Source organism: Acanthochromis polyacanthus, chromosome 23, assembly GCF_021347895.1.
Source record: "Acanthochromis polyacanthus isolate Apoly-LR-REF ecotype Palm Island chromosome 23, KAUST_Apoly_ChrSc, whole genome shotgun sequence".
NCBI classification, from domain to species: Eukaryota; Metazoa; Chordata; class Actinopteri; family Pomacentridae; genus Acanthochromis; species Acanthochromis polyacanthus.
In genome coordinates, this window is record NC_067135.1 from 23929216 (window position 1) to 23956168 (window position 26953).

The 26953-nt window shown below is 41.0% G+C and overlaps 1 protein-coding gene across 7 annotated transcripts in view; it reads right to left on the reverse strand.

Moving 5' to 3' along the window:
- Positions 1-19123, reverse strand: part of si:ch211-200p22.4 (phosphatidylinositol-binding clathrin assembly protein) — a 119210-nt gene extending 100087 nt beyond the window's left edge. For 5 of the 7 annotated variants that reach the window (XM_051944153.1, XM_051944152.1, XM_051944155.1 and 2 more), the window contains exon 1: positions 18015-19122. In XM_051944153.1, the coding sequence (XP_051800113.1) occupies positions 18015-18144 (130 nt within the window). In that variant the 5' untranslated portion in view covers positions 18145-19122. Of the gene's footprint in view, positions 1-18014 lie in introns of all 7 variants that reach the window. The other 2 variants (XM_051944151.1, XM_051944149.1) reach the window with 1 other exon arrangement.
- Positions 19124-26953: the final 7830 nt, after the last annotated feature.

Here is a 26953-nt window from a genome sequence, read left to right on the forward strand (position 1 = left end):
ATATCCGCTATCCTTATGTCTGTTTTGGTCTCCACAACCTCTAAATGCTCCAGTATGTCTGCTGGTGCCGGCCTACCGTTCGGTGGGTTTATCAAAGCTTTTTTATCCTGCATACAGCAGCTCGCTGAGAGCAGCAACAGAGAACTGAAACCGTAAAGCTGCAGGACAGCAAACCAAAACAAGGCCCTTAAGGAGCATTAAAATGCCCCATAAAGCTGTGGGAAATGGCAGAGTTGAGTGATAACATGTTTCTCACTACGAGCAGCCTTCAACATCACATTGCTTGATTCATCGCTGACATGAAACTATTGATTAGTGAAGCTTTAATGTGTAATTTCCTTACGCTACATTCCACAGTAAATTACACGTGGGATATTAACTAGCCACTCGCTCATCAATACTGACTTCTACAGAGCATTTATAATTCAAATATAGACCGGTACAAGTGCCATAACTGCAAAAGCACAAAGGGGTTCAGGGTGGAAACGGCTGGAGATGTGTTTAACTTGATTATTTTCACAACAACAAATGAATCACACTGGGATTTTCCAGCAATAACACGACTAAAAGTAATGAAATGTAGCCAAGCAATTAAGGCCTTAAGTAATGCCACAAATGTTTTATAGATCCTGAATTGTGCATTACACACTAAAAAAATGGGCTTCTCCCTTCATGACGTGATTGATAATGCAGGCTCCTGTTGAATGTACTTCAATGTGAACAGCGATCAGTACTTCGGCTTGCTGTGTGTCTTCATCGACTCGGGCTGCAGCTATCGATTATTGTAGTAGTCGAGTAGTCTATCGATTATTCTGGCGATTAATCGAGTAATCTGATTCCGCGCTTGGCGTTACGGCATCAAAAGTGCAAGTGAGCGTGCTGTGCAACAGAAATAACCATCCTGGTGGAACACAGGCCGACATCTGCGGTGGATAGTACATATATAGTTTAGTACAGGGTTAAAAAATGGTAAATGGTTGTATTTATATAGCGCTTTTATCCAAAGCGCTTTACATGATACGTTACATTCACCCATTCACACACTGTTGGCGGAAGCTGCCATGCAAGGCGCTAACCACGACCCATCAGGAGCAATTAGGGGTTCGGTGTCATGCTCAGGGACACCTCGACATGAGCTCGACGGGCCGAGAATCGAACCGGCAACCTTCCACTTAGAAGACGCCCACTCTACCCACTGAGCCATGCCGGGGTATAGTACATATATAGCATAGTACTGGGGTATTTAAAACTAAAGCCATGGTAACCCCACATGTATTTAATTTGTGATACAGAAATCACATAAATATGTTTTAATGTTTGGTCCATTTAAACTGCTGCTACTGCAGCTGAAAGAACACAAATATAAAAACTGATCAGTTTATTAGTATTTAGTACAGAGAACATTCATTGACTGTGTCTCATACTGATTAGGTTAGTAAAACACTCCCTGGAGATACCATTGCAACACTTCATGTGCTTTTCCCCTGGGCTCAACTTGAAACAGACAGCAGCTCTTTTTCCTGTCTGGTTGTCCAAACTGTGCCTATCTCCGCTGTGCAGCCAGGGAGGGGTTGTCCCGCTCTGTTAGATAGCATTAGACTCACCTACAATCACTTAAGACACAGGCGTCCCACGTTACGTTGCTAACCGGCTACACCCACGTCTATCGGGGGCGGCAATCAATGCAGAACAAATAGCAGGAAGTGGCTTTTAAATGTCCCCGAAACCACACTGAACCTTTCCAGTTCTGGTATTCAGCTCATGGGTGATAAATCACTCCATGCGTGTGCACTGTGTGACCAGAGAGCAAAGAATGGACAAGGATGGAGTGACAGAGAAGGACACGCTAGAGGACTAAAAATCCAACAGCAAACACATTCATCTTGAAAATCAAAATTTAAATTCTCCACATTTCTTTTTTCATTACTGCAGCTGGCGTGCATGTGTCTCCAAACACGAAGCTTCAATCCATTTAATTCAGACTGTAGAAGTTCTTCTTTCAACACTGGGTATCAACAATAAGTAATTTAAGACGCTTGCTGCCCCTCTACAATATTCAACATTCGTGTGAACACGTCTGAAAGCAGAAGCTCGACTTCTACGTGCATTCACCTGGAAAATGGAAGCTAGTTAGTCTGGCGGTTAGCGTTGATTCTCTTTCATGTTACTTCAACACCTGCTGAGTCACTGGCAGCTTCTGTGAACTCTGTGTTGTGTTTGAACTGCAGAAAAGAGACGGTCCGCCGTCAACTGCCTCCCTTTCAAGGGTCTTGTTTGTGCGACCGCACCGTCAGAACAATGTCGCCCCCTCAGCTGCCAGCACCACGGCTCAAATTGAAAACATATCACGAGCTATTTTAACTGCCACCTACACAGACACTGCACTTTTCACAGGGAGAGAGATAAAACTGCCAGAAAATATTTGAAGGGATGTTTCCTTACAGGTAAATTATACACTTAAATGTCACTTATTTGAAGTATACACACTAGCGTTCAAAAGTTTGGGGTCACCCAGACAATTCTATGTTGTCCATGAAAACTCACACTTTTATTCATATACTAACATAACTGCACAAGGGTTTTCTAATCATCAATGAGCCTTTCAACACGATTAGCTAACACAATGTAGCATTAGAACACAGGAGTGATGGTTGCTGGAAATGTTCCTCTGTACCCCTATGGAGATATTCCATTAAAAATCAGCCGTTTGCAGCTAGAATAGTCATTTACCACATTAACAATGTCTAGACTGGATTTATCATTCTTTTAATGTTATCTTCATTGAAAAAAATGTCTTTCTTTAAAAAACAAGGACCTTTCTAAGTGACCCCAAGCTTTGAAATGATAGTGTACATGAATTAAAGTTGATATTGTTAAAGTTCAATCAATCAAATTTTATTTATAAAGCGCCTTCCAACAGCCAAAAGGAACACAAGGCACTTAACAGAGTAAAATAAAATAAATAAGTTACTTCATATTAGCAAAAGTTGCTCTATATTAGTTTAAGTTAATATCATAAAAGCTGCTCGACATTTGTTAAAGCTGCTCAAAAATGAGTTAAAGTTGCTCTATATTAGTTAAAGATGTTCTAAAGAAGGGCTGGTCCAAATAGCAATTTCTGGGCTCCAGATATTGGGGCCCAATTAATGGCGAATATCCAATCATCGGTATCTGGCAGAGTTAGCATAACATTAGCATGGATATTTCCGTCTTGGCATTTAGTCTTCTGTTTACAAACGCGGGCAAAGTGCAGCGTGACTTCGGAGTTGGTAGGTCCACCGCATACAGCCAGCCAACTGGCCAATCAAGAGTAACAGCAGTCCACAGGACAAGATATACCAATGCTTAATGATGGCAAAGCAGCCACTTAGTGGCGGCGCTGGCAACTCTAACATCAGAAGAATCTGAAAAACAATATCCGAAATGACGACAAAATGCTCAAAGTGACTTAAAATCGTCCAATATGACTCGAAATTTGTCCAGAATCATGAAAAAATTGTCCAACATTACTCAAAATGGTCCAAAATGACAAGAATAAAAAATATTAGGCCCTTAAAATGGAAAAAAAAAAAAAGTTCAATCCAGGCTGGTATCGTATCTCAGTAAAGTTTCTATAAGTGTACACTACTGTTCCAAAGTTTTGGGTCAGTATGAAAACTCACATTTTTATTCATGTGCTAACATAATTGCACACAAGTTTTCTAATCATCAGTGAGCCTTTCAACACCATTAGCTAACACAATGTAGCATTAGAACACAGGAGTGATGGTTGCTGGAAATGTTCCTCTGTACCCCTATGGAGATATTCCATTAAAAATCATCCCATTCCAGCTACAATAGTCACTTCACAAATTAAGAATGTCTAGACTGGATTTCTGATCCATTTAATGCCGTCTTCAATGAAAAAAAAATAAGGACATTTCTAAGTGACCCCAAACTATTGAATGGTAGTGTAAATGAGAGAAGGCAAATCTAGTTCTGCCTACATAGCCGCACACATTCCACTACATGTATGCATGCATTCACAATGAACAGGAGCCAGGGTGACCCGCATGCCTCCGTCTGAAATAGACCCATAAAGTTTAACTCACTGCACTGTGTTTGCCTACTGAACTCGCCCAGAGAAACTCAGACGTTGCAGCCCAGACAGTCAGAGTGTTGCTGCAGAAGACTACTCCAGTGCCACATCAATTTGTCATGTAAGTGTAACCTAGTTTCAGGGTTTGGCTAAAAAGAGCCCGACGCAACATGATGTTAGAGGACATGTGGAGCCAGCAGCTCAGCCACCTGGTAAAAATGATGTGGCATGTTGTATTAAGCGACCATAACCTTAGCTGCTGCTGAGGAGAAAAGCCAGAAAAGGCACTCGGTAACAGTACAGCCTGACTAAACAGCTGAGCAGAGAGCCGTGGTTTAGAATTCAGCACAAAACGGCATATGGGGTGGTGGAAACCTGCCTGGACAGGGCCAGGAGACAGCACCAGCCACATGCCATTTTTACTTTCACTAGCAAGCAGCACCAGCGTGAAAACAAAACCTACCATTAAATGAAGAGAAAATACATTCCTTTGATGGGCTTTACTGTTTAGCATAACTTTCTGCTGCTGCCTGCCTTTGAAAATGCAGATGATGCAAATGTTGTCATCTGTAAAGCCAACAAATATGAGTCAACAAAACATGTGGGCAGATAATGTGGTATTACCAGAACCATAAGCACAGCCGCTGTCTATTTCTGACTACATACAACATACATGGATGTGAGGAACAATCAGCAAAGCAGGCAGAAGGGTCAAAAACATGTCAACGTATCCTGGCAACAGACGGTTTCAGTGCAATGACAACAGTCTATCAGCACAGGCAGTATTGTTGGGATTCCTTGGAGGAACTCACAGGTTAAGTGTCTTTTCATTTGTTCCTGTCCTCAAAGAAGTTGAAGGTGAAGATCAGGTGGATAAAAGGCCGTTTTTCAGAGCTACTATGTCGACACTTCACAGATTGATGTCCACTAACCCGCTAACCTGCTTTCTGCCATGTTCTTACAACTGAGGCTGCTGCGACGGAGCAGGAAATTCCTGAAACAAATTAGTCTGGATGACGTGTTGCTGAGCCACATCTAAAAGAGCGGGAAAAGTGGTGGGTACAGAAAAGCTCAAACCCTGATGTTCTTACCGACTCACTGTGCGAACTGCTAGTCCACAGCCACCCGAGTTTCTCATCACCTCTGTCCACACCCATCATGTTGTCAATGTTCTTACATGCACTATGGTTCAAAAGCTTGGGGTCACTCAGTAATGTCCTTATTTTTTGAAAGAAAAACTTTTTTTTTTTTCAGTGAAGATAATATTAAATGAATGAAAAATCCAGTCCAGACATTGTTAATGTGGTAAATGACTATTCTAGCTGGAAACGGCTGATTTTTAAGGGAATATCTCCATAGGGGTACAGAGGAACATTTCCAGCAACCATCACTCCTGTGTTCTAATGCTACATTGTGTTAGCTAATGGTGGTGAAAGGCTCATTGATGATTAGAAAACCCTTGTGCAGTTATGTTAGCACATGAACAAAAGTGTGCGTTTTCATGGAAAACATGAAATTATCTGGTTGACCCCAAACTTTTGAATGGTACTGTATAGAAGGAAGTAGTGTTCTAAATGTTTTAAGACCCAACAAGCACCAATCAGCAGCATCTCTTTGACACCGTTGAAGTTTGTCAGACTTCATTACTTGATGTCAAATCTGTTAATATCATTCTAGTAATGCTTTAAAGGAAGTTATTTAGTCAGGTTTCTGCCACAGTGACTTCCATCATACTTGAGGTCAGATTCAACCTCAATTTCCATATCTTCACTGCCTCTGTTTCACCCTTTCGAAGACACTGACGGCCACATTTTGGACCAAGAAGACGTACAGTTTCGAGGAGGCTCATTGACAGCAGTTCGACTGAGCTGGAACAAGCCGCCACACTTACCAACCACTTACGCCAGTTCATTCACACCTGTATTCATGTGTCTGAAATGACTCACATGATCAGCAAGTACCTCTCATGTGATGTCAAGGTGTAAATTGCTCACAGAGGTTAAGTGCTGAAGAAACTTCCCCACAGTCATTCAGAGAAGCCGACAAATGGCAAGCGCACGACAAGTAATTCCTCCAGCTGTCATTTATTTACGATTATTAGATATTCCATTACCTGAATTACTGGAAACCTTCCTCTAAGAAGTGCTAAACAAACAGCCAGCCCCTCAGCCGTGAACACAAAGGTTGTAAAAACAGCTCTGTTACCGAGCCGGCAGCCCATTTCTCCATCCAACTTCCCCTGTCAACTGTAGTCCATTTAACACAAGCCAGTTGGCTGGTTTGCTGCCATGACAACAGAGTGTCGCCGAAGGGGAAACTAAACTTGAGTTTAAATGTCACAACTTCTCTCTTAACAGCTGCACAGTGGGTAAACAATCAGCGTCTCGGTGATGCCAAAGTGGAAAAAAGTGGCCTTGCTGAGTGTGCGAGTTCGTCTGCCACGGCAATCACTTAGAGCAGGGGTGTCAAACTCATTTAGTTCAGGGGCCACATTCAGCACAATGTGATCTCAAGTGGGTCGGACCAGTAAAATCAGAGCATAATAACCATACATAACCACAACTGCAAATTTTTCCCTTTGCTTTAGTGCAAAAGAAAGACCACTCTGAAAATGTTCACATTTAATGAACTGTCTTTTTAAGATAAGAACACTGTATTGTCATTATGCTAGGCGTGGGCGGTATTACGGTAATACCGTATACCGCCGGTGTTTAAAAATAGCAGCGGTATCAGTTCCAGTACCGTCATGAAAAAAATGCAATGTTCTTATACAGGAGATAAGTGTTATGAGAGTGTGTGGCTCCGTTATGAGGCTCCTAGGAGAGTGAGATGTCCGAGCAACCCTGAATGCAGCGCGAGCGTGGAAGACGACACAGTCGGTTCGGTGAGGAAGAGAGAAGAGGTGTGTAGCTGCTGGGTTAGCGCGACTGTATGGTTCAGCCACTGTTAATTTGCAATAAGGGCTGCAGTATTCTTCAATAAGGCCGGGCTCCTGTGTCTTTGCCTTCTACGACTGCTGAGGAAGTGAAGGGGGTTAACCCTGAAGGAACAACAGTAACTTCGGCCCTGGAGAACTGTCCTCCCCCTGCTCCCGACCATACTCAGCTCCTGACCACGGTCGGGAGCTGAGCAGGAAAGGTTAACATAAGGATTGAATATTAAATAAAAGTCATTTAATGCCTAAAATTGATTCTCTGTCCAGTAGCACTTAAACACTTATGTTTTAGCCTACTTTTGGAGACTTTCCATAAAGTTTATGAACGTGACATCATTACGTGACAGCGCAGAGGAGAGAGAGAGGGGGGAAGATGGCAGATCCCGCATAGACTGACTTGGTGTTCAAAAAGAACACAACTTCTGCAGTTTGGGAGTATTTCGGGTTCCAGGCAAACGAGAAAGGAGAGCCGGTAAATACTGATGAAGCAATTTGTAAATTGTGCAATCAAAAGGTGATCGCGAGAGATGGAAACACCTCTAACCTAAGGACGCATCTCCGAATCAACCACCCACTCACTGCTGCGAGTATTCAATTTCTGAACGTGAAGGTACAAGCCAGTAACAGTAATAGGGGCAGCTGTGGCTCAGGTGGTAGAGCGGGTCGGCGGTTCGATTCCCGCTCTCGCCTAGTCATGTGCTGTTGTGTCCTTGGGCAAGACACTTAACCCACCTTGCCTCCAGTGCTCTCACACTGGTGTATGAATGCGTGTGAATGTTGGTGGTGGTCGGAGGGGCCGTAGGCACGGATTGGCAGCCACGCTTCCGTCAGTCTGCCCCAGGGCAGCTGTGGCTACAAACGTAGCTTACCACCACCAGAGTGAGAATGTGTGAATAATGATGGATTCACTGTAAAGCACTTTGGGTGTCTTGAAAAGCGCTATATAAATGTAACCATTATTATTGTACGTACGGATATCGAATCACGTCTCCTAAATATATAGCAGACAGCGGGAATTGATGGGACTCAGAACCCCCCCCCACAGTTTAATCAGTTGGTCCTTGTATCATTTCAGACAGATAAGTCCCGATAAGTCCTCAGCGGTGGATTTGTAGTAGGATCACAATCGTGATCGTGAGCAGGCAGCTGATGTAGTGTTCACTTGTTGTCATGGTTACAGTGACACCGTGACGCCATCTCGCAATGAGACAGAAATCTTTAACAAATCGGTGGACTATAAGCCACACCACTGCCAAACTCTAGTCATTTGGTCCTTGTGTCATTTCTGATCTTCCCTGAAAATTTCATTAAAATCCGTTAGCCTATTTTTGAGTAATGTTGCTAACAGACAGACAGACACCAATAGTCATAACTCCGCTATATTCCATGGCAGAGTAAAAATAACTACATAGAGTAAAAAGGCGAAAATAGAAAAAAATGTACAAACAAATAGGCCTAGCAATTATTTTAAATTTACAGTTTTACATATCTTCTCTGTGATTTTTTTACACTTTGCAAAGTCATCCTGTGGGCTGGATTTTGGCCCATGGACCACGTGTTTGACACCCCTGACTTAGATGCTTGTAAAGGCTGGATTTAAGAAACAATTATCTCTTACCTTGACAACCTGCAAACTGCAAGCCGGCATGCAAACAGAAACAGACACATTTCTCCTCGCTCTGACCCTCTGTCATTGATTTTTATGGCGCTAATCTGCGCAAACAGGAGAGCTTTTCAAAACTGTCAGGACAGACTGGCGATTTTTGCCGCTGACTCACATGCTGGGGTTAATTGAGGTGGACAGCCCCAATCATGACACTAAACGGCTTTAAAGCGGCACTTATTTTCGCCGGCGGTGCGTGAATGTCACGGCTAATGGCGGCCCTCCTGGCCCTAACATGCTCACTGCTGGCAGCGCTGACAGGACGGGCTGCTGCCAGGGCCATTCGGTTATTGGGTCTAGATGCAAATATGCCGGTGAGATCATTCACAGCTTGCTGTCAGACAGTCACAGCTGCTCGCGGTGAATTTGTGCCAAGGGGAGAGTGGTAGAAAATGATGGTTATGTGTTTATATGTGTGCATATGCAGAGGCGTGAAGCTCCGACTGTGAAAAACGGACGTGGGGATAGAAACAGACAACACAGCCTAACCTGGGTGTTCAGCATCGAAGCCTGTCAGGTTCACAGGGGTTTTTCCTGACAACTAATAAATGACTCTGCAGGCATACGGCTCACTAACTGATGGACTTGTTAGTGGTCTCACATGCTAGCTAGCTGGATGGCTGACTGAGCTGCCAACTGTTCTGTTCAGGCCTGCAGCATCTGGATCTGGACGAACTCCTGGATTCATTTTAAAGACATCCTGAGTGACAACTTGAGATTAGATTAGCGTGCTGCTGCAGAGGACGGCAGTTATTTAGCAACCCTCCACCGGCAGAGGTTTCAAAACTGTCAGAATTGCAGCATTTGGGCAGAGAAAAATCACCTGAATGTTCTCAATTGTGTCTTAGTGGTTGAACAGTAAAACCACCCAGATGCATGGATGCAGTTCTGAATTAAAGTCAAAACCGTTTCAGACTCCTTTGTGTTAATCTTTTGGTGTAATTGAACATGTCAGATTCATGGGTAAGACGTAACATTGCATGCACATTAGAAGAATTAATTACTAATCAGAGAGGTCGCATTCTAGGAGAACATATGTGATAATTAAGCTGCAATGCAAATATCATGCATGAGAGTGTGAAACCAAAAAAATCTACATAATAAAAGAACTTTATAGGACTTCTTTTGAAAACCGTGACAGCTGCAATGAAGCTCAGGATGTAAAAATGGATTTAACTCTAGCAGAAGGGTGTCAAACATGTGGCGAACAGGACAAAAGCAGCCCTTCAGAGGGTCTGATCCGGCCTGTTGGACGACTCTGAAAAGTGTAAAAATTACAGAGAACATTGCAGATTGTAAATTAGTAAAATTATAAATTCCAAAATATTTCTAGATCATGAAGGAAAATACTATATGGCTCATTGTTCTTTTGTCATTTTGTGTCTAGTTTTTGTAATATTTTGACTGTTGTCTGATTTTTGTCATTTGTCTTGTGTTTTTGTCATTCTGCTGTTTTGGGTTTCCTTTTTGTCTCGTTTGTGTTTTTTTTTTCATTTTTGTCATTTTGCGTATCGTTTTTGTTGTTTTATGTTCCCTTTTTGTCTCACTTGTGTTTGTCCATTTTATAGTCATTTTGTTTCTTGCTTTTGTCATCTTTGGTCTGGTTTTTGTCATTTGTTCATTTATTGGTCAAATTTTTGGTCTCTTGTTTTGCTTCGTGTGGTTTGTCTCTTTTTCGTCATTTTGTGTCTCATTTTTTACACGCTTTGTCTTTTTTTGTCTGACTTTTGTGTTTTGATCATCAAGTAAAATACTGTATCATTCAGTTCCAGATACCTGTGACTAAATGTTGTGTTCCTTTGCAGCAACACTGTGATCTGGACGTTTTAATGTGTAAATGATAAACTGAGGCATAATGTTGAAACTGAACTTATTTTACTTGAGAAATTTCAGATTGTTCATAATGTTTTGTTGAGATATTTCCTTAAATGTGAGCATTTTTGCACTAAAACAAAGGAAAAGTTTGGAGTTGTGGTTATGGTTTGTCTCCTTGAGATCAAATTGGGCTGAATGTGGCCCCTGAAGTACCATAATTTTGACACCCCTACTCTAGCAGATCAACTGTGATCTCTCACCTTTATGACATGAAAGAAAGTACACAGTTTGATTTGCCATTAGATTCTAATTAATCCCGTCTCCATAATCTCTATTAGTAGATCCTTAAACCTTCAGGCACCGACCGATCTCATACGTCTGAGTGAGGAACATGAAGTGACCCGACTCTGAACGACACTTCTTAACCTCCTCTGTTGTAATCATAGGATGTACGAGTCATGTATTATCCCTAACGAATCCTATCATTTAAAAGGTTTGTTGGGCTATAATTCAGGTTGGCTGTTCAGTCGGGAACCCGCTGGTGATTCAGTCACGTTGTGTTCCTCCACACATTAAATAAGCATATTTTTGGCCTGTTATTAAGTCTTTTTCTGATCTTGCTGATGTCTCTTGTACGTCCAGCAACCTAAAATCCAGTAACTTCACAGACTTTTGTTCGCAGGAGGCAGATGGTTGGGGGAACTGCTTCATTCATTTTTCATTCTCCTGTGAATAAATCTTTTCACCGACTACATCTGCAGCACAGCCAGTCAAAGCAAGACGGTGAGCTTTTGTTTGGGGATTGCTGTGTCTTCGATCTTTAGACCAAGCACATTAACAACAAACACCAAGTTTGTCTCCGAGTTTTTGCAATGTGGGTAAGTTACGATTAGCGGACTTAAGTAGATAATGGTAGAGGTAAGTTGGGAGTGGCTAAAAAAAACAAACCAAAAAATGGAATTTTGTTTTATACGACGTAGACATTAGTTAAATTTTTAAAATATAAACACTGTATGATCTACGTCTGTGTAGAAGACCACAATCCACTATTCCTATATTTCGTAAGATCTCCACAACATTTTGAAATACCACTCTTGTACCTGGTGCGGCTAGCTTAACGAACAGTTTTGTGTTCAGTGTCGGCCCTGCATAAAGGCATCTATTAAAGAAATATTTAATTCGTCTGAGGAAGCATGTCCAAAAGAATACACCTTTGAAGATCCAATTCCTCTCCAGTAACTGTATTGTTAACCAATTATCATTTGCAACCATCTGATCCCAGCTTAATGGTAATTTCTACAGAATTAATAATGAAAATGATTAGGCACAACGTCTACTTTGTTTGTTAGCTTTGTAGCTTTAATTTTACACTCAGTGATGTTTGCCATCTTTTGTGCAGTTCTAGACTGCTCAAAAATCAAAAACATAGCTGGAAAATATAACAATTTTTATGATAAGAACTGACACCAGTGTCTTAAAGTTAATATGCAGCCATGGCCATAAGTTTGGACACAAGTACCATGATGCTTGTGAATCTTAGAAAATACCACAAAATTGTCACTTACAATTTTGTCATCAACCAAAATGAAATATATTTCATTTTGGTTGATGGCTATGACTGGTATTTATATTGTAAGTGACAATTTTGTGGTATTTTCTAAGATTCACAAGCATCATGGTACTTGTGTCCAAACTTATGGCCATGGCTGTATGTCATTCCTTGTTGCATGTACATGAGGAAAAACATTGAAGTAAATGAGTTTTTCTTGTATCCACTTCCTGTTTAGACTATGATCCTGATAAACTAGGCAACATATTCATTTTGATTGCAGTTGCATCAGTTGAAGACATCATTTAAAGACAACGTATTGGGTATTGTTTGTTAGGAATCGTGGAGTATTGTTGGCTTTTACTGCACCAGTGAATAAGTCCCTTATACTTCCAATGCAACATTCTGGTTGCATTCATATCAGTTGTGTGAGCAGATAATTAGATTTTATTGAACAAACCACCACATCCGGCTGCCTGTGTTCACTACTTTACTAGATAGTCGGATCTCACGGCTGCCTAGTTGACTGAACAGTGATTGAACACTCTTCCTGCATGCATCCCCTCCTTGCTAACTGACTCACAAATCGACTACCTGCCCGACTGAATGACAAACAAGCCTCATAACCTGCCTTCGCTTCCTCACAACACCAGCAACACAGCGAACCTGACAGCCGTACACAACGCCACATGGTGAAATCATCAGACAGACATACAACATGACAATCAGGCCTCTGCCGCTCGCTGACCGTTGCCCCGCCGAGGTCGTCAGCCTCACAGAGAAATCAATAACCTGCAATGATTAAGCTTGACGTGGTGTATTGGCCGTTAGGGTATGTCCAGGTTCACGAGAGGAGCCGAGACAATGCACGACTTTCTTCTGGACGTCAGCAGCTGAGTCTTGTGAGCGAGGAGGAGCTGACGGATGTGAGGCAGCTGAGCCGAGGCATCGATCAAACATGTGCAGACCGCGCCGACAAAGGCAGTTTCCGGAAAACAGAACTTCAGCACATTTAAGTCGCAGTAACGTCGACTGTGGAAACGCACTTTTGTGACTCATTCTGACTTCAAATCCATCCCTTAATTCAGTCTCTCTTTTCTTTTGTGTTTGGTCCATTTGTATCACCGCCACCTTCATTATGACTCACGCTTAATCTGAGTGGGTTGTACCGGTACAATTACCCAACCTTTGCTACAAAGTGAGCAACAATCAGGGATCAATTAGCTAACTAAGGATCGCTGCAGAATTGGAGGACATTTTACATCCCACCCGTGTACAAAGCACTAGAACATGCAGTTGTGTAAATGTTCTTGTCCTGAGACCAAGTCTAAAAAAAACAAGGGAAAAGAATGCTTGAATATATTTTTAAATACCCCTAAAATGCCGTTTTTCTCTTGCCCTACCCCCCTGATGACCAAATTGAATCTCAAATAAAACAGCTAAAATGAAATTTATATCTCCAATTGTGGTGTTATTTCCTTCATTGATCTTTCTTGTTTTTTTTAATCAACATGATATTTTAATAATTATTATGCATGGAATGTGTGTCCCACAACAACCCTGTCAGCATAGCCTTTTTTGCTGGTAGAAGAAGAAGAAAACAGTGAATCACATGAAACGCCCTTTTTCCTGACTGTTTCCCATCAGTCAGTTTGTCCTCTTGGTCGGCAGTAACAGCGAGCTACATATCTAGCTTCTACTGCTGAGAAAAAGCTAACATTAGCATGGATTAGCAACCCTGTTACTGTGATTAGAGTAGGGTTAGCAAACAACAAATAAAACATGGAATAAAAATGGTACCACTGATGTGGAAGCTGAGCCAATCAAGCCTTTGAGCAATTATTACCTATTACTGATGAATATGGAGCAGAGAATTGTAAAAGAGAAGGTTAATTTTTCAAAACTTTTGAAGCCCAAATGTCCTCCAGTTCTTGAATGACCTGTAAAACGCTGACTAGAAGCTGGAAGTGGTCTCTAAGAGGTTTTCGTGACAAATAAAGGCCACAAGAGCTGAGAAAAATTTGAACGTGATCTGTGAGATTGCGGAGTCTACAGCTCCGTCTTTCTTTTTGTCTCTCCTTGGAAACAAGATAAGCGCAGTACATCTTTCCTGGGCCGCGAAGTCTGATGAAAGACTGCTTTCTTTTGCTTCTGTCACTCGTTCTGTTATCTCCGCTGGTGACTTGCCTTGAAGTCTGCACAACAGGAACCTGCTACAAGAGTTTTGTAACCGAGCCAGACCCCACAACGCTTGGTGTTTTTTCATGGAAGTCGCGTATTGTCGCGCAAACAGCTGGTGGTCGCAGCTTCGCAAATGAGAAGACGTGTTTGATTTTCTCACATTGTGCATCAAATTCATCACCTGACAAAACAGATAGCGGATAGCAGGGCAACTCATTTGTAAGGGTTTGCTGATTGTAGCGACTCTTGTGGATGTTTTTTGTTTTTTAAATCGATTATTTTGCTCATTTTTCAAGACAAAAAGTGTCAAATTGTTGTATTTTTGTTAGTCATTTGCTGTACAAAGGTTTAAATCTGCAACCAGCAGCCTTTTAATTGTTTAAACTAGTTTTGTTGATTGGGTTTTTTTACTTACTTGAGTACAATGTGTGTTTTTGTTTATCAAATGGTCAGAAATAACAGCAAAATGCACTGATTTCTGTAAAATAAGGAAACACAAAGTTATTGCAATTACTGTATGTAGACAGTAAAATCAATGAGTAGAAAATGCTCCTTTCTGAGCCAGAAAATCCCTAAACTCATGATTAATACCTTTCAGTTCTGGACTGTTTATCAGATTAAAAGAGCATTTAAAATTAGTCAGGCAGATTATGAGAACTTATAATGAGCAGTTTTTGGCTGTTTTTTCCCAATTTAATAACCAGTGATCTCTCAGGTTATCAATATCAAATGAAAAACTACTTCTTAGACCACAGCTTAGACATACAAAAGCCCAAGACCATGGTTTTCTATCATATGCTAAATAGCGCTTAGGTTTCAGGAAATGGGGAGTTTGTTAAGACTTAGCCTTGGATCTTTAATCTTTTGCAGAAAAACACTCGAGATATTTGGCCAACTTCATGGAACCAATGCTGAGGAAGCTTGAGAGGACTGGCAGAGATAAGAAGTGAGAATCTAGGGAACACACTCGCTTTAATTACAGTTAGACTAGTGGCAGATGTAATTTGAAGATGTCGCTTTGGGCTGGAGGACAATGTGTTGGGGCTTTTTCACTGCTTTCTAACATTTTAAAGTCTTAACGTTAATGGATTACCACAAATAGTGTAAATAATCAGGGGCAGAGCCATGGTGGATGCGTACAGGGCTCACAGAACTGAAAGCAAATTAAATAAATATAGTTTCTGTGCCACTGCAATTTGAGTAATGGCCTCCACTTAAACTCCCAGTACAAGCAGTTTGGCTTTGTCACTGGTAAAATCATTAGATGCAGCTTTAACTTAATACTTAAAAGAACATTTGCCATCTTTCCTGGTAGTTCTAAATCAGAGGCTTCCTTAAAATTTCCTGGCATTTTTAAGCCTTAACATTAACAGACAAGCAAAGGGTGATGAATAGTCAGTAGTTGCAGCTTTAATTTTAGACTTAAACACCTACTTGCCAATATCCGTGCAGGTCTAGACCCAAGGATTGCTCAAAATCCAATAGAGCAAGTAAATATATTGATCAGAATTGACTCCAGTGTCTCAAAGCTAATAGATGTCACTTGTTGAGTCTTTATGAGCAGGTGATTGGTTGTACACGAAAATAACATTTAGGTAGATGAGTTTTTCCTGTCTCCACAGCCTGCAAGCACTGTGTTCCGGATAATCTAGGCAAAATAATAATGTTGATTACATTTTTCAGACATTTCCTTGAGTTATGGGACATTATGTTGGCCATTTTGCAGTATTTTCTGACATCTTTTAGTCAAAGCAGTTAATGGATTCACCAAGAAAGCAGTCGTCAGGCTAACAAATGATGAGAAATACTCACTAGTTGCAGCTTTAATTTTATACTCAATGACATGTTTGCCTACCCTAGCCGTGCTAGACCCATGCTCTGAAGACGGTCTAGGCACGCTGGACAGGGAGGGAGGCGGGCTAAAGGGTTGTCTATCAAATCACTCTGCAGCAATTGGGTAGGTATACAACCAATCAGCGCAACGAATAGGCTCCTAGAGTGCCGGAAATCAGAGGATGCGGTAGTTCGGTGAAGCCGTATTTATACAGTCAATGGGTGAAGCTCAAGTATATTACAGACATGTTAACAAAAAGATTATTCAGAGTCGGTGCTAATGGAGCTCAACGACTGTTGTTGTTTTTGTTGTCGACCCTGGCAGAGAATTAAATTCGTTGCCGTGGGTTGTCTAGCGTGGCTAGGCTAGTTGTTTCTGTCAGATTCGTCGCACCTCTGTCGTCACTTAGTTACGCCCGCCTTCTGACTCTACACTTCATGGTGATTCGTCTGGCCAGTTTTAGGAGCATCCAACCTCGAGCCTTATGGAGGGTAACTAGACCCACCCTGGCAGAGAATTAAATTAGTTGCCGTGGGTTGTCTAGCGCGGCTAGGCTAATGTTTGCCACAGGATTGCTCAAAAATCAAAAAGATAGCTGGAAAATGTAAGATTTAGGTTAAGAAATGACTGCAGTGTCTTAAAGTTAATAGATGTCACTTGTTTCATGTACATGAGGAGAATATTGAGGTAGATGAGTTTTTCTTGATTCCACTTCCTGTTTAGACTATGATCCTGATAGTCTAGACAACATATTCAATTGACTGCAGTGACATCAGCTGAAGGCGTCATCTAAAGACATTGCCTTGAGCTATGTGACATTATGTTGGTCATTTATCACTATTTTCTCACATTTTTCAGTCAAAACTGTCAATGGATTCATCAAGAAAGCAGTCGTCAGGCTAACAAATGATGAGAAATACTCACTAGTTGCAGCTTTAATTTTATACTCAATGACATTTGCCATCTTTTGTGCACTTCCTAAATCCAAAAGATAGCTGGAAAATATAGTAAGATTTAGGTTAAGAAATGACTCCAGTGTCTTAAAGTTTTTCTTGATTCCACTTCCTGTTTAGACTATGATCCTGATAGTCTAGACAACATATTCAATTTGACTGCAGTGACATCATCTGAAGGTGTCATCTAAACACATTGTCTTGAGCTATGGGACATTATGTTGGCCATTTATCACTATTTTCTGACATTTTTTAGTCACAGCAGTGAATAGATTCACCAAGAAAGCAGTGTTCAGACTAACAAATGGTGATAAATAGTTACTAAGTGCTGCTTTAATTTTAGATTTAATGACATGTTTGCCATCTATTGTGCAGTTCTAGACCAAAGGACTGCTCAAAAATCCAAAAGATACCTGGAAAATATAGTAAGATTAGAAGATAAGAAGAATTGACTTTAGTGTCTTAAAATTAATAGATGTCACTGATTGTTGTACAAGAGAAACACATTAAGGTAAATGAGTTTTCCTTGCTTCCACAGCCTCTTCACTGTTTTCCTGATAATGTGAGGAATACATTCAATTTGACTGCCGTTACATCAGATGAAGGTATCATGTAAAGACATTGCCTTGAGCTATTTTCTGCCATTTTTTAGTCAAAACACTTCATGTATTCACCAAGAAAGCAGTCATCAGACTAACAAATGGTGATAAATAGTCATTACTTGAAGCTTATGGCATGTTTGCCATCTTTTGCACAGTTCTAGATTAAAGGATTGCTCAAAATCAGAAAGATAGCTGGTAAATAAAATAAGCGACATGACATGTGTCAGTAGTTTCACGGACATGATAAAAACAATGAGGTAGATGAGGTTTTGTGGTCCCTACATCCTATTTAGACTATGATCCTGACGCCGTCCAACCAGCCAGGTGTAGTGAAGGAATGTGAGGCCAGAGGACAGGTGTGTCTGCTCCTGGAGCCCTGCGGCTGTCTCACAGTAAATACTCACAGTCCAGGTGCTTCTTCTTGGGTCCGCTCACTTCGTGCGTGGTGGCTTTGCACACCGCCTTGCTGATGGCCGAGCCGGTCATGCTATGCTGAGCTGCCGCGATTCGATCCGTGATAGACTGGCCCGACATCTCTGCTGGTTCTGCTCTCAAAAACGGATAGAAAACAAAATATCTCGATAACGATCCGAACTCAACGTGACTTCACGGTCAGCTGGAGGAAGTGGAGGTTTGGATCAGTCAGCTGGTCTCCAGGTGCAGAAAAAAAAAAACACAATCAGCAGCTGATAGTTCAATAGTTTGGCAACAGTTAGTTCCGTCTATCTATCTAGAAACACGACGACACCGATGGGAGCTAGTCTGTGTTAGCTAATGTTTCCGCTGCAGCACTCGAACCAGGAAAGAGTCCCACTGTGGAATCTGGAAACACTTGAAAATACTTTCTGACCGCAAATAAACATAGCTAACTGGCTGGTTAGTGACCTGCGTGGGGAAAGCCCTCCTGTTGGTGGGTGTAAAAAGTAATCCTTGTGGAATCACAGCTCGGACAACATCAACAGCAATCTCGACAATCCAAAAAAAGAAAAGAAGTAGAAAAAAAACTCCAGTTCCTCCTCCACGTCAACTTGTTAGCTGGAGCCGCCGAGCTATCACTAGTCGCTGGGCAAAGTGTGCGTTAAAACCCCCCACGGCCGTGAAAAGTCGCCCACGAACGAGCAGCGCATTGTCCGGAGCTCCTAGCGGGCGACTGGGACGCTGACAGCCGGAACAGATGCGGTTTGTCCCGGGTAGACGAGCGGCGAGGAGCGGCGGGTGTTAGCCGAGCAGCTAGCGGGGGTTAGCTAGCCAGCCGGGGAGTCTGAGCAGTCTGTGACCGGGGAGAGCAGCCGGCGGACCCGCCGAGTTAAAAATGACAGCTCCGGTGGCTTGGTGCTTTCCGTTCGCGGTGCTCAGGCTCAGTTGGTGCTGTCCTCCGGATGCCGCCACCACATTCTGGGCTGGTTCTGGATCCGACGGGGTGGTCCGGTGCCGCTAGGTAGAAGTCTCGCTGGGTTCTCGGTAGGACTGACTGGCTGATCGCTGCTCCGCCGGACAAAATGGCAGCGTAAAAAATCAGCTGATCTCACAACCGAGCTGCATTCAGGGCCAAGGCACCGGCACGGAATTTACACAACTACAACCCTGTGTGAGATTCATAGAATTAACCTCAACCTGCGAAGTTAATAATGTAGGATTTACCTTCAGTTCATTGGGGAATTATATGTAGTATAGTCTTTATATTTAAATTAGTCTGGTGAATTTGCATAATTAATTCTACTGTTGCAACTTAACCTTGGATGGACGGACAGACAGACGGATGGATGGATGGATGGATGGATGGATGGATGGATGGACGGATGGATGGACGGATGGATGGACGGATGGATGGATGATGTCTATGTATCTATCTATTGAAATATGACCTCTCTGTGTAAATATATCGGCAACAGAAACAGAAAGTGTCATTATATGCAGATGATTTTTTTTTTAATCAAAGTCAATGAAAATGATTATTTGGTTTAAACAAGGTGATAGACTTTAACCAACAAGGAATTAGAATAGAATATTATAGAAAAATAGAATATGATAGAAAACAAAATATGATAGGAAAATGTATATATTGTTGTAGAGTTTTAGCTGTAGTATTTAAATAACTAACTTTCTGTACGTTTAAGCATTCCATTTTCATTTTTTAAAAATGTTTGATCCCATTTTTAAAATGATGTCCAAGATGCCTACGCTAATGTTAAAATTATTAGTTGATTAATTTAACAGAAATTTAATTCCTGGGTATGTATTCTCACTCACATGGCTCATTGGCCATTACTGACACAAGACTCGCATGTCTCCAAGTGTGAACGGTGGTGGAACTGCTTGAGAATGGAACTCAAGACTACATTATAAGTACCTGATAAGTAGTGTTACAGGCCATCTTGTCTGTTTAGAATTTCCTGTTCCAGTTTAAGACAAATGGCTTCTTTAATTCTTCTCTCAAACCATTTTTGTCCAGAATGTTGCTGTCTGTTTGGGGTCACCCAGACAATTTCACATTTTCCATGAAAACTCACACTTTTATTCATGTGCTAACATAACTGTACAAGGGTTTTCTAATCATCAATGAGCCTTTAAACACCATTAGTTAACCCAATGTGGCATTAGAACACAGGAGTGATGGTTGCTGGAAGTGTTCCTCTGTACCCTTATGGAGATATTCCATTAAAAATCAGCTGTTTACAGATAGAATAGTCATTTACCACATTAATAATGTCTAGACTGGATTTATCATTTATTTAATGCTATCTTCATTGAAAAAAATAGAAGATTTCTAAGTGATCTCAAAATTTTGAATGGTAGTGTATGTATAGGAGCAGATGAAGGAAGCTGGTAAACAGAGGATGGTGTCTACAGCACCACTTATCAGGTACTTATAATGCAGTTCTAGGTCGCTCCACCACCATTCACATCTCAAAGCATCTGAGTCTTGTGTCATTAACTGACCATGAACCATATGATCTGAGGATGACAATGCATACCCAGAGGTCCCTATCTACTAGTTGGAACCGAGGAAGCCTCTTGGATAAAAGATGAAATGCCTTGAAGAACCACAAAGAAGTCCCGTTGTCTTCTATTGAAGCACTATCATCGTACAAACAACACTTATTTGATTTATGTTGCTATAAATTGGGTTTTGGAGTCATGGTTGGAAAAAACAAACAACTTCCAGATGACGCAGTGTGCACTGATGGATAATATATCAAACAAAACATCAACCTGACACATTTCTCCACACTGAAAACCTTCTTCAGCTGCAGCACAAGTCTGATGAACGTATGGGCTATGGTTCTGTTTATTTAAACAGCGAGGCGAGACATTAAACGCATCATTTCCTTCATTCTGATGAATTTTATGCACCAATTTGTTGACAGAAAATGTCTTCATTTCGGCAAAATTCATGCACCAGGTTGACGATCCCAAATGCTATAATACAGCGAGGCTCTCCAGCATGCTGCGCCAATTTCAAATATTTATTCTCCTGTAGATAAGGTTTTCTCATTCAATATTATCCCTGCTGAGTCAACACACACATACAGGCTGGATTTACTCTTCTGTGCTCTTTTGTTTGGGGAAGCAACCCTTGAAAATCTGTCAGGTTGGTTAACTGAACATATAGATGTATAAGTGGACATCTCTGGTTGTTTGCACATTACTAATGTCCCCGTTTTTTATTTGATTTATATTTTTCTGCTGGGCTGCACATCATCTACACAGTTTTTAGCTTTAGTGTATTTTCTTTTCCTGTTAATATGCTGTTGAATTTCTATCTGTGTCAATATAATAGTTACCTACCTCGTTTTTTTTGTGTGTGTTTGTTTGTTTTAGTTGGAAGGGGGAAAGATGCCCATAGTGAAATCATTGATTTCTCACCTGAAATCTGTATTTTAATGCTTGTAGCAGATGTGACTGAGTATGACACACATGCTGGATTAAATAATACACGATAAAGGATGAGCGCCTTTTACATTTTTTGTCATCTTTCAAAATTGTGAAAAAACAATTGTCAAAAACATGAAAATTCTCTGACAAATAGGTGTTAAAACTTCTTAGATAAAGTAAACTTGAAACACACACTTTAGTTTGTGGCGTTTTAATTGATTTATAATCAAACCAAACTGTCAAAATATGGACATTTGATGAACTGCTGTTACATTTCAGCAAATAAAAAAAGAAAAGAGGAAAATTTCAGCTGATGTGGGCTCATTTGCTGTTTTCCCACAGTTCTTGAACGCATCCAGGGTCCATTGGCCCAGACTTGAGGAGTGAGTGCTCCTTTTAAGGTGTCACGGTTACAATTGTGGAGGAATTTTTAAAACAAACGCATCAAATTTCACATCTTTCTACTCGGTGGAGGCTTTTCTGCTGCATTATGACACCAGGCCGCCTTGAATCTCTGCGCCTTCTCTTCATCAAAGCCCGTTTCTCGGCGCCGCACTAATCCAAATTTAAGGTGGTATTGAATAATTCCTCAGACACCGTGTCCTTGTTTGACTCCAGACTATATGGAACACGGTGTGCTGGAAAAATCAGTGGGAACCGCTCATGCTGCACAGCTCACCGCCCGGTGGGCATCACGGCGGATCTGAGGGATGAATAAATCAAATATCTGGCGGCAGGAGGCTGAATTTCACACACTGGAGTCTGCTGCATGCAGTTAGATGGCAGGATGCAGGTCCCAGTCACCACAGCAGAATGTCATTATGCAAAAAAGAAACACCAGAATGATTGCAAATGTGACGGAAAGTGTCTGACTGAAACCAGAACTCTGGCATGCATGTGACGGTCGCAGGTCTTCCTGTCAGGTACTTCGCTCTCGGTTTCATTTCAGTTTGCAGTATTTCCCGCCCGGCTGGGAAATTCTGCAGTAGGTGAAGTCTTGGGAACCACCACCGCTGCTTTTGACCTCCACTGACCTCCCGTCTGCTCAGCTGGAGAGAAAACCCTCCCCAAGATGAGCTGTCAGGAACACAAGTTCACCTGTATACATGAGCATCTGGGTGTTCTAATGGAAAGTATATATACACAAAGACATACCTACATCTGGGTGTTCATGTAGGTACGTATACATGTAGACATACCTACATGAACATCTAGGTGTTGATGTAAGTATGAATACATGTAGACATGCCTACATTTGGCAGTTCATGTAGGCATGTATACGCGTAGACATGGCAGTAGTCCTCTGTCGATCAGGTTTGATCATGGGTGTACATCCTGGTGGTGTTGGATTTAAGCCTGGGCAATGTTAAATCGGGGACAAGCTGTTGCCCATGCAGCACGCCCCCCCCCCCCCCCCCCCTTCTCTCCATCAGTGATGGATCCAAAGGAACAGCAGGGCCGTTACAGTTAGGCAGCAGCGACATCGCAGGAGTTTGCCAGAACGAAGTTGATTGCAACATCAAATTGCCTCAGGGACTCTGACTCCGGATTTTTCCTAGAGGTTTACTCCTGACGTCTTCCCCCTCAAAAAGGGGGACCACAACGCAGTGGGGATTGCTAGATGGCCACCATTGGCTCTGCTGAGCTGGTGCCCTTTAAATCCATCATGGTGTCTAGCCAACCTCCTCACCACTTCTCTTGTGAGAACTGGTAGGATGCCGTTTAGTCACCAACAGCCTGACCCTGTCGGGTAGACGTAGACATACGTAGATCTGGGTGTTCATGTAGGCATGTATACACGTGAACATACCTACATGAGCGTCTGGGCGTTCACTCATTCACTCAGTCAGTGGGTCGCCTCCACAGAAACATGAATGCTGCACAAAAGAGGAAACGAAACCATGGTAGATGGAAGTGGTTAGCGGTGCGGGTGCTCGGTTCCCAGTTTTTCTGGAGGAAAAACAATCTCTCTCGTGTCATAACAACGCTGAATTCAATCAACTGGAACTGGATGAAGTAAAGCACCAGGAAGGACCGAGAACAGAGGGAGATCACAGATGATACAGCTGGTTAAGACAGGGGAACCAATCAGAGGGCAGAAATGGAGGAACATCGACCAGTTTCAGAACCTTTTTTTGGCTCCCTGTAGAGCCAGTCAGGTCTTTGTTTCTCTTGAGTCTCAAAGGAGTAAAACCAGCCATCCATTCAGAATTCCAGTTAGGAAAATCAGGGATATAGATGGAAATGCTATTTCAGACACTGTGGGGTTGGAACTGATCAGTTTACATTGTGGAAAACGGTCACAACTTGTCACAAAGTGGATATATTCTGTAGCTATGTGGGTTATTGGATGTGTCATTCTGCCTGATCGATTGGGGCAAAACCAAGACGCCATGCATCAAGACGACAAATATGTACAAAAGAAACAGAGTTCATGAGCAGAAATTAGAGAGACGGTGGGATGCAAGCAGACAGATTATTTTCTTGTGTCGGCTGCTGAATGGGAGGGACCGGAGCGGAAGAAGGGTGAGGTTACAGGGAGTAGAGATAAAGAAGGTGGAGGGCTTTAAGCGATGCAGAGTGTGGAAAAGAGCTGGAGAAGTGTGTGCAAGATGTGCTGTAAAAGAATGAAAGGAACAGTGTAGAAAACGGTGGTGAGAGCAGCGATATTTTGAAAAGACAGGAGGCAAAGCTGGAGGTAGCAGAGACTAAAATGTTGAGGTTCTCTTTGGGAGTGAACAGAATGGATAGGATCAGGAATGAGGACATCAGAGGGATGTTTGATGTTCTGGAGATGAAGCCAGAGAGGCCAGACTGAGATGGTTTGGACAGAGAGATGGTGAATTTATCAGTAGAAGGACGCTGAGTTTTGAACTGGAAGCCTAGAGGAGGTTTATGGATGTAGTGAAAGAGGACAGGAAGTTAGTTGGTGAGAGAGAAGAGGATGCAGAGGACAGGGTTGAATGGAAGCAGATGATTCTCTGTGGAGGGAAAAGCCAAAAGGACAAGAAAGAAGATTTTTGTAACAGCTGCAGCTTTTCACTTTAATTTTATCTCCAATCTCAGGATATGAGACCAAAACTGAAAGTCAACGATGCACATGAGGGATGGATCGACAGGCAGACAGTTAACCTGATAAGATAAGATAATATAAACTAAGATAATATATGATGAGATAAACTAAGACAAGAAAAGGTAAACTAAGCTAATATGTAAGCTAAACTAAGATAAGATATACTAAGATAAGATCAACTAAGATAATATATAAGCTAAACTAAGATAAGATAAGATATACTAAGATATTAAAGATAAGATCAACTAAGATAATATAAACTAAGATAATATAAGATTACATCAACTTTATTGATCCCAAAGTGGGGAAGTTCATCGCTCCAGCAGCTCAAAAGACACCGCTATGAGGGCAGTTTCAGATTATATTATTTACACAGTTCATAAATGTCAGAGAAACATTATTAGAGGGATTCTACAGCCTCCACTGATGGGAGCTGCAGAGGAGAGGAAGGTGAGCTCAGGGTGAACATCTTTACAGCCGTCCTGGTGCCTTCTCCATCCCTCGGAGTGCAGCGATGCCATCTGCAGGTGGAAAGCCCGAACTCCCTATTTCCATGGCAACTGGATGTGTGGATGCGGGGAGCGCCCCGTAGCCCTTGGCAACAGGCTCAGGGTCCTATCAGCGGCTGTCAATCACCTGCAGGAGCCGACGCTTCGCCCCAAGGCCACTGTGCTCAGAGACAGATAGGAGTGAATCCATTATCGGATCACCTGGAAGCACTCTGAAGGACCCCGAGGTGCACACGGTTCATCCATGAAGTGTAAATGGACTGCAGCGTGTCAGGACGGACATTTCCAGTGTGATTACCGTGATTGTTATGGATAGAGAAGCTGGAGTACGATCTATGCCGACGGCTGCTGGGTGTCGAGACCTTTCAGAGGACAGAGAGAGTTTCCTCTGAAGGAGATTATAAGTCGAGACGGACAAGATTCCAATAAAATGACCGGGTCCTTGGCGTTGACAGATCTCTTTGACCTTCTAAACACCGTTTTATAAAGGCTATGCAGCTCTCTCAGGCTGTTTTGTTGATTCCTGTTTATTTATAATGGAGCCTGAATGCACTTCATCTCCAGAGACTCCATCCTCTTCTCTGGATCTTTGACAGGAATCAGAATCTTTCCTCTGTGGAAGAGTTGAGTGTCATTTTTCAGTGATAGTTCAATAAATCAGCATCAACTCAGTATTTCTAGTGATTCATGGAGCGTATATTCTTTAACCCATCTGTCTTCCTGGTCTCAGTTCACTGTAGACAGAAGGAATCAGTCAAATCCATCACTTTTGAGTCATATCGCACTTTTAGCACAGGTTCTTCCAGTTCACAATAAAATGGATCAAATATACAATATATTCAGTTATGGTTCTGTAAAGCAACTTGAGACAATTTGACCTGTAATTGGCGCTATATAAATAAAACTGAATTGAATTGAATAATTATATTGTTACTAATAAATCAGAGTAAGTAAAAGTATTATTCATGTTGTTTAACAATATCAAATCAATAATAATAGGAAATAAGACGATCTAAAATAATAATATATGATAGAAAACAACATAAATACAACAAAATGCGTTTACATTAACAATTTATTGTAGAATAATAATAAAATAAAACAACATAAATACAATTGTTTATATTAGATGAATGATTTATTGTAACACAATAATAAATATTAATACAAATATACAATAAAACATTGACATTCAAATTAGCATTTTATTTTAAACTAATAAAAATAAAAATAAATACAATGTACTAAATTAGTTATGTTAAATTAAAAACGTATTAGAAAATTATAATTTAATTTAAATAAAAATAGCATAAATTTAGCAAGAGACATGATTTACATTAAATTGGAATTTATTGTAAACTAACAATAAGATAAAAAAACTGTTTTTTTGTAAACACAAAACAACACAATTACAACAAAATAGATTATTTGGGTTTTATTAACAATATAACAATGTTTTTGTAACAATGTACGCATTCTATAACAGTGTATTGTAAGATAATAATAAAATAAAATGAATAACAAATACAAGAAAATAAATTATTTACATTAAATTAACAATTTAGAGGAAAATAACACAAGATAAAACCAGTATAAATACAATAAAATAAAGATTTACTTAAAATTTAAATTTTATTGTAGAATAATAATAAAATAAAAACAAAACTGAATTATTTATTTAAAAATAATAATAATAAAAATAAAACTAAGTCCAGTTCAGTGTTGCACTGTATCAAAATTAATCCCATTAAACCGAGTTTTTAAAACATATATATATATATATATATATATATATATATATATGTTTCCTAAATAATTTACATTCATTAAATATCACAAATTGTATTTTTACATGAATATAGAGTTACAAGGCACAAGGAAAATG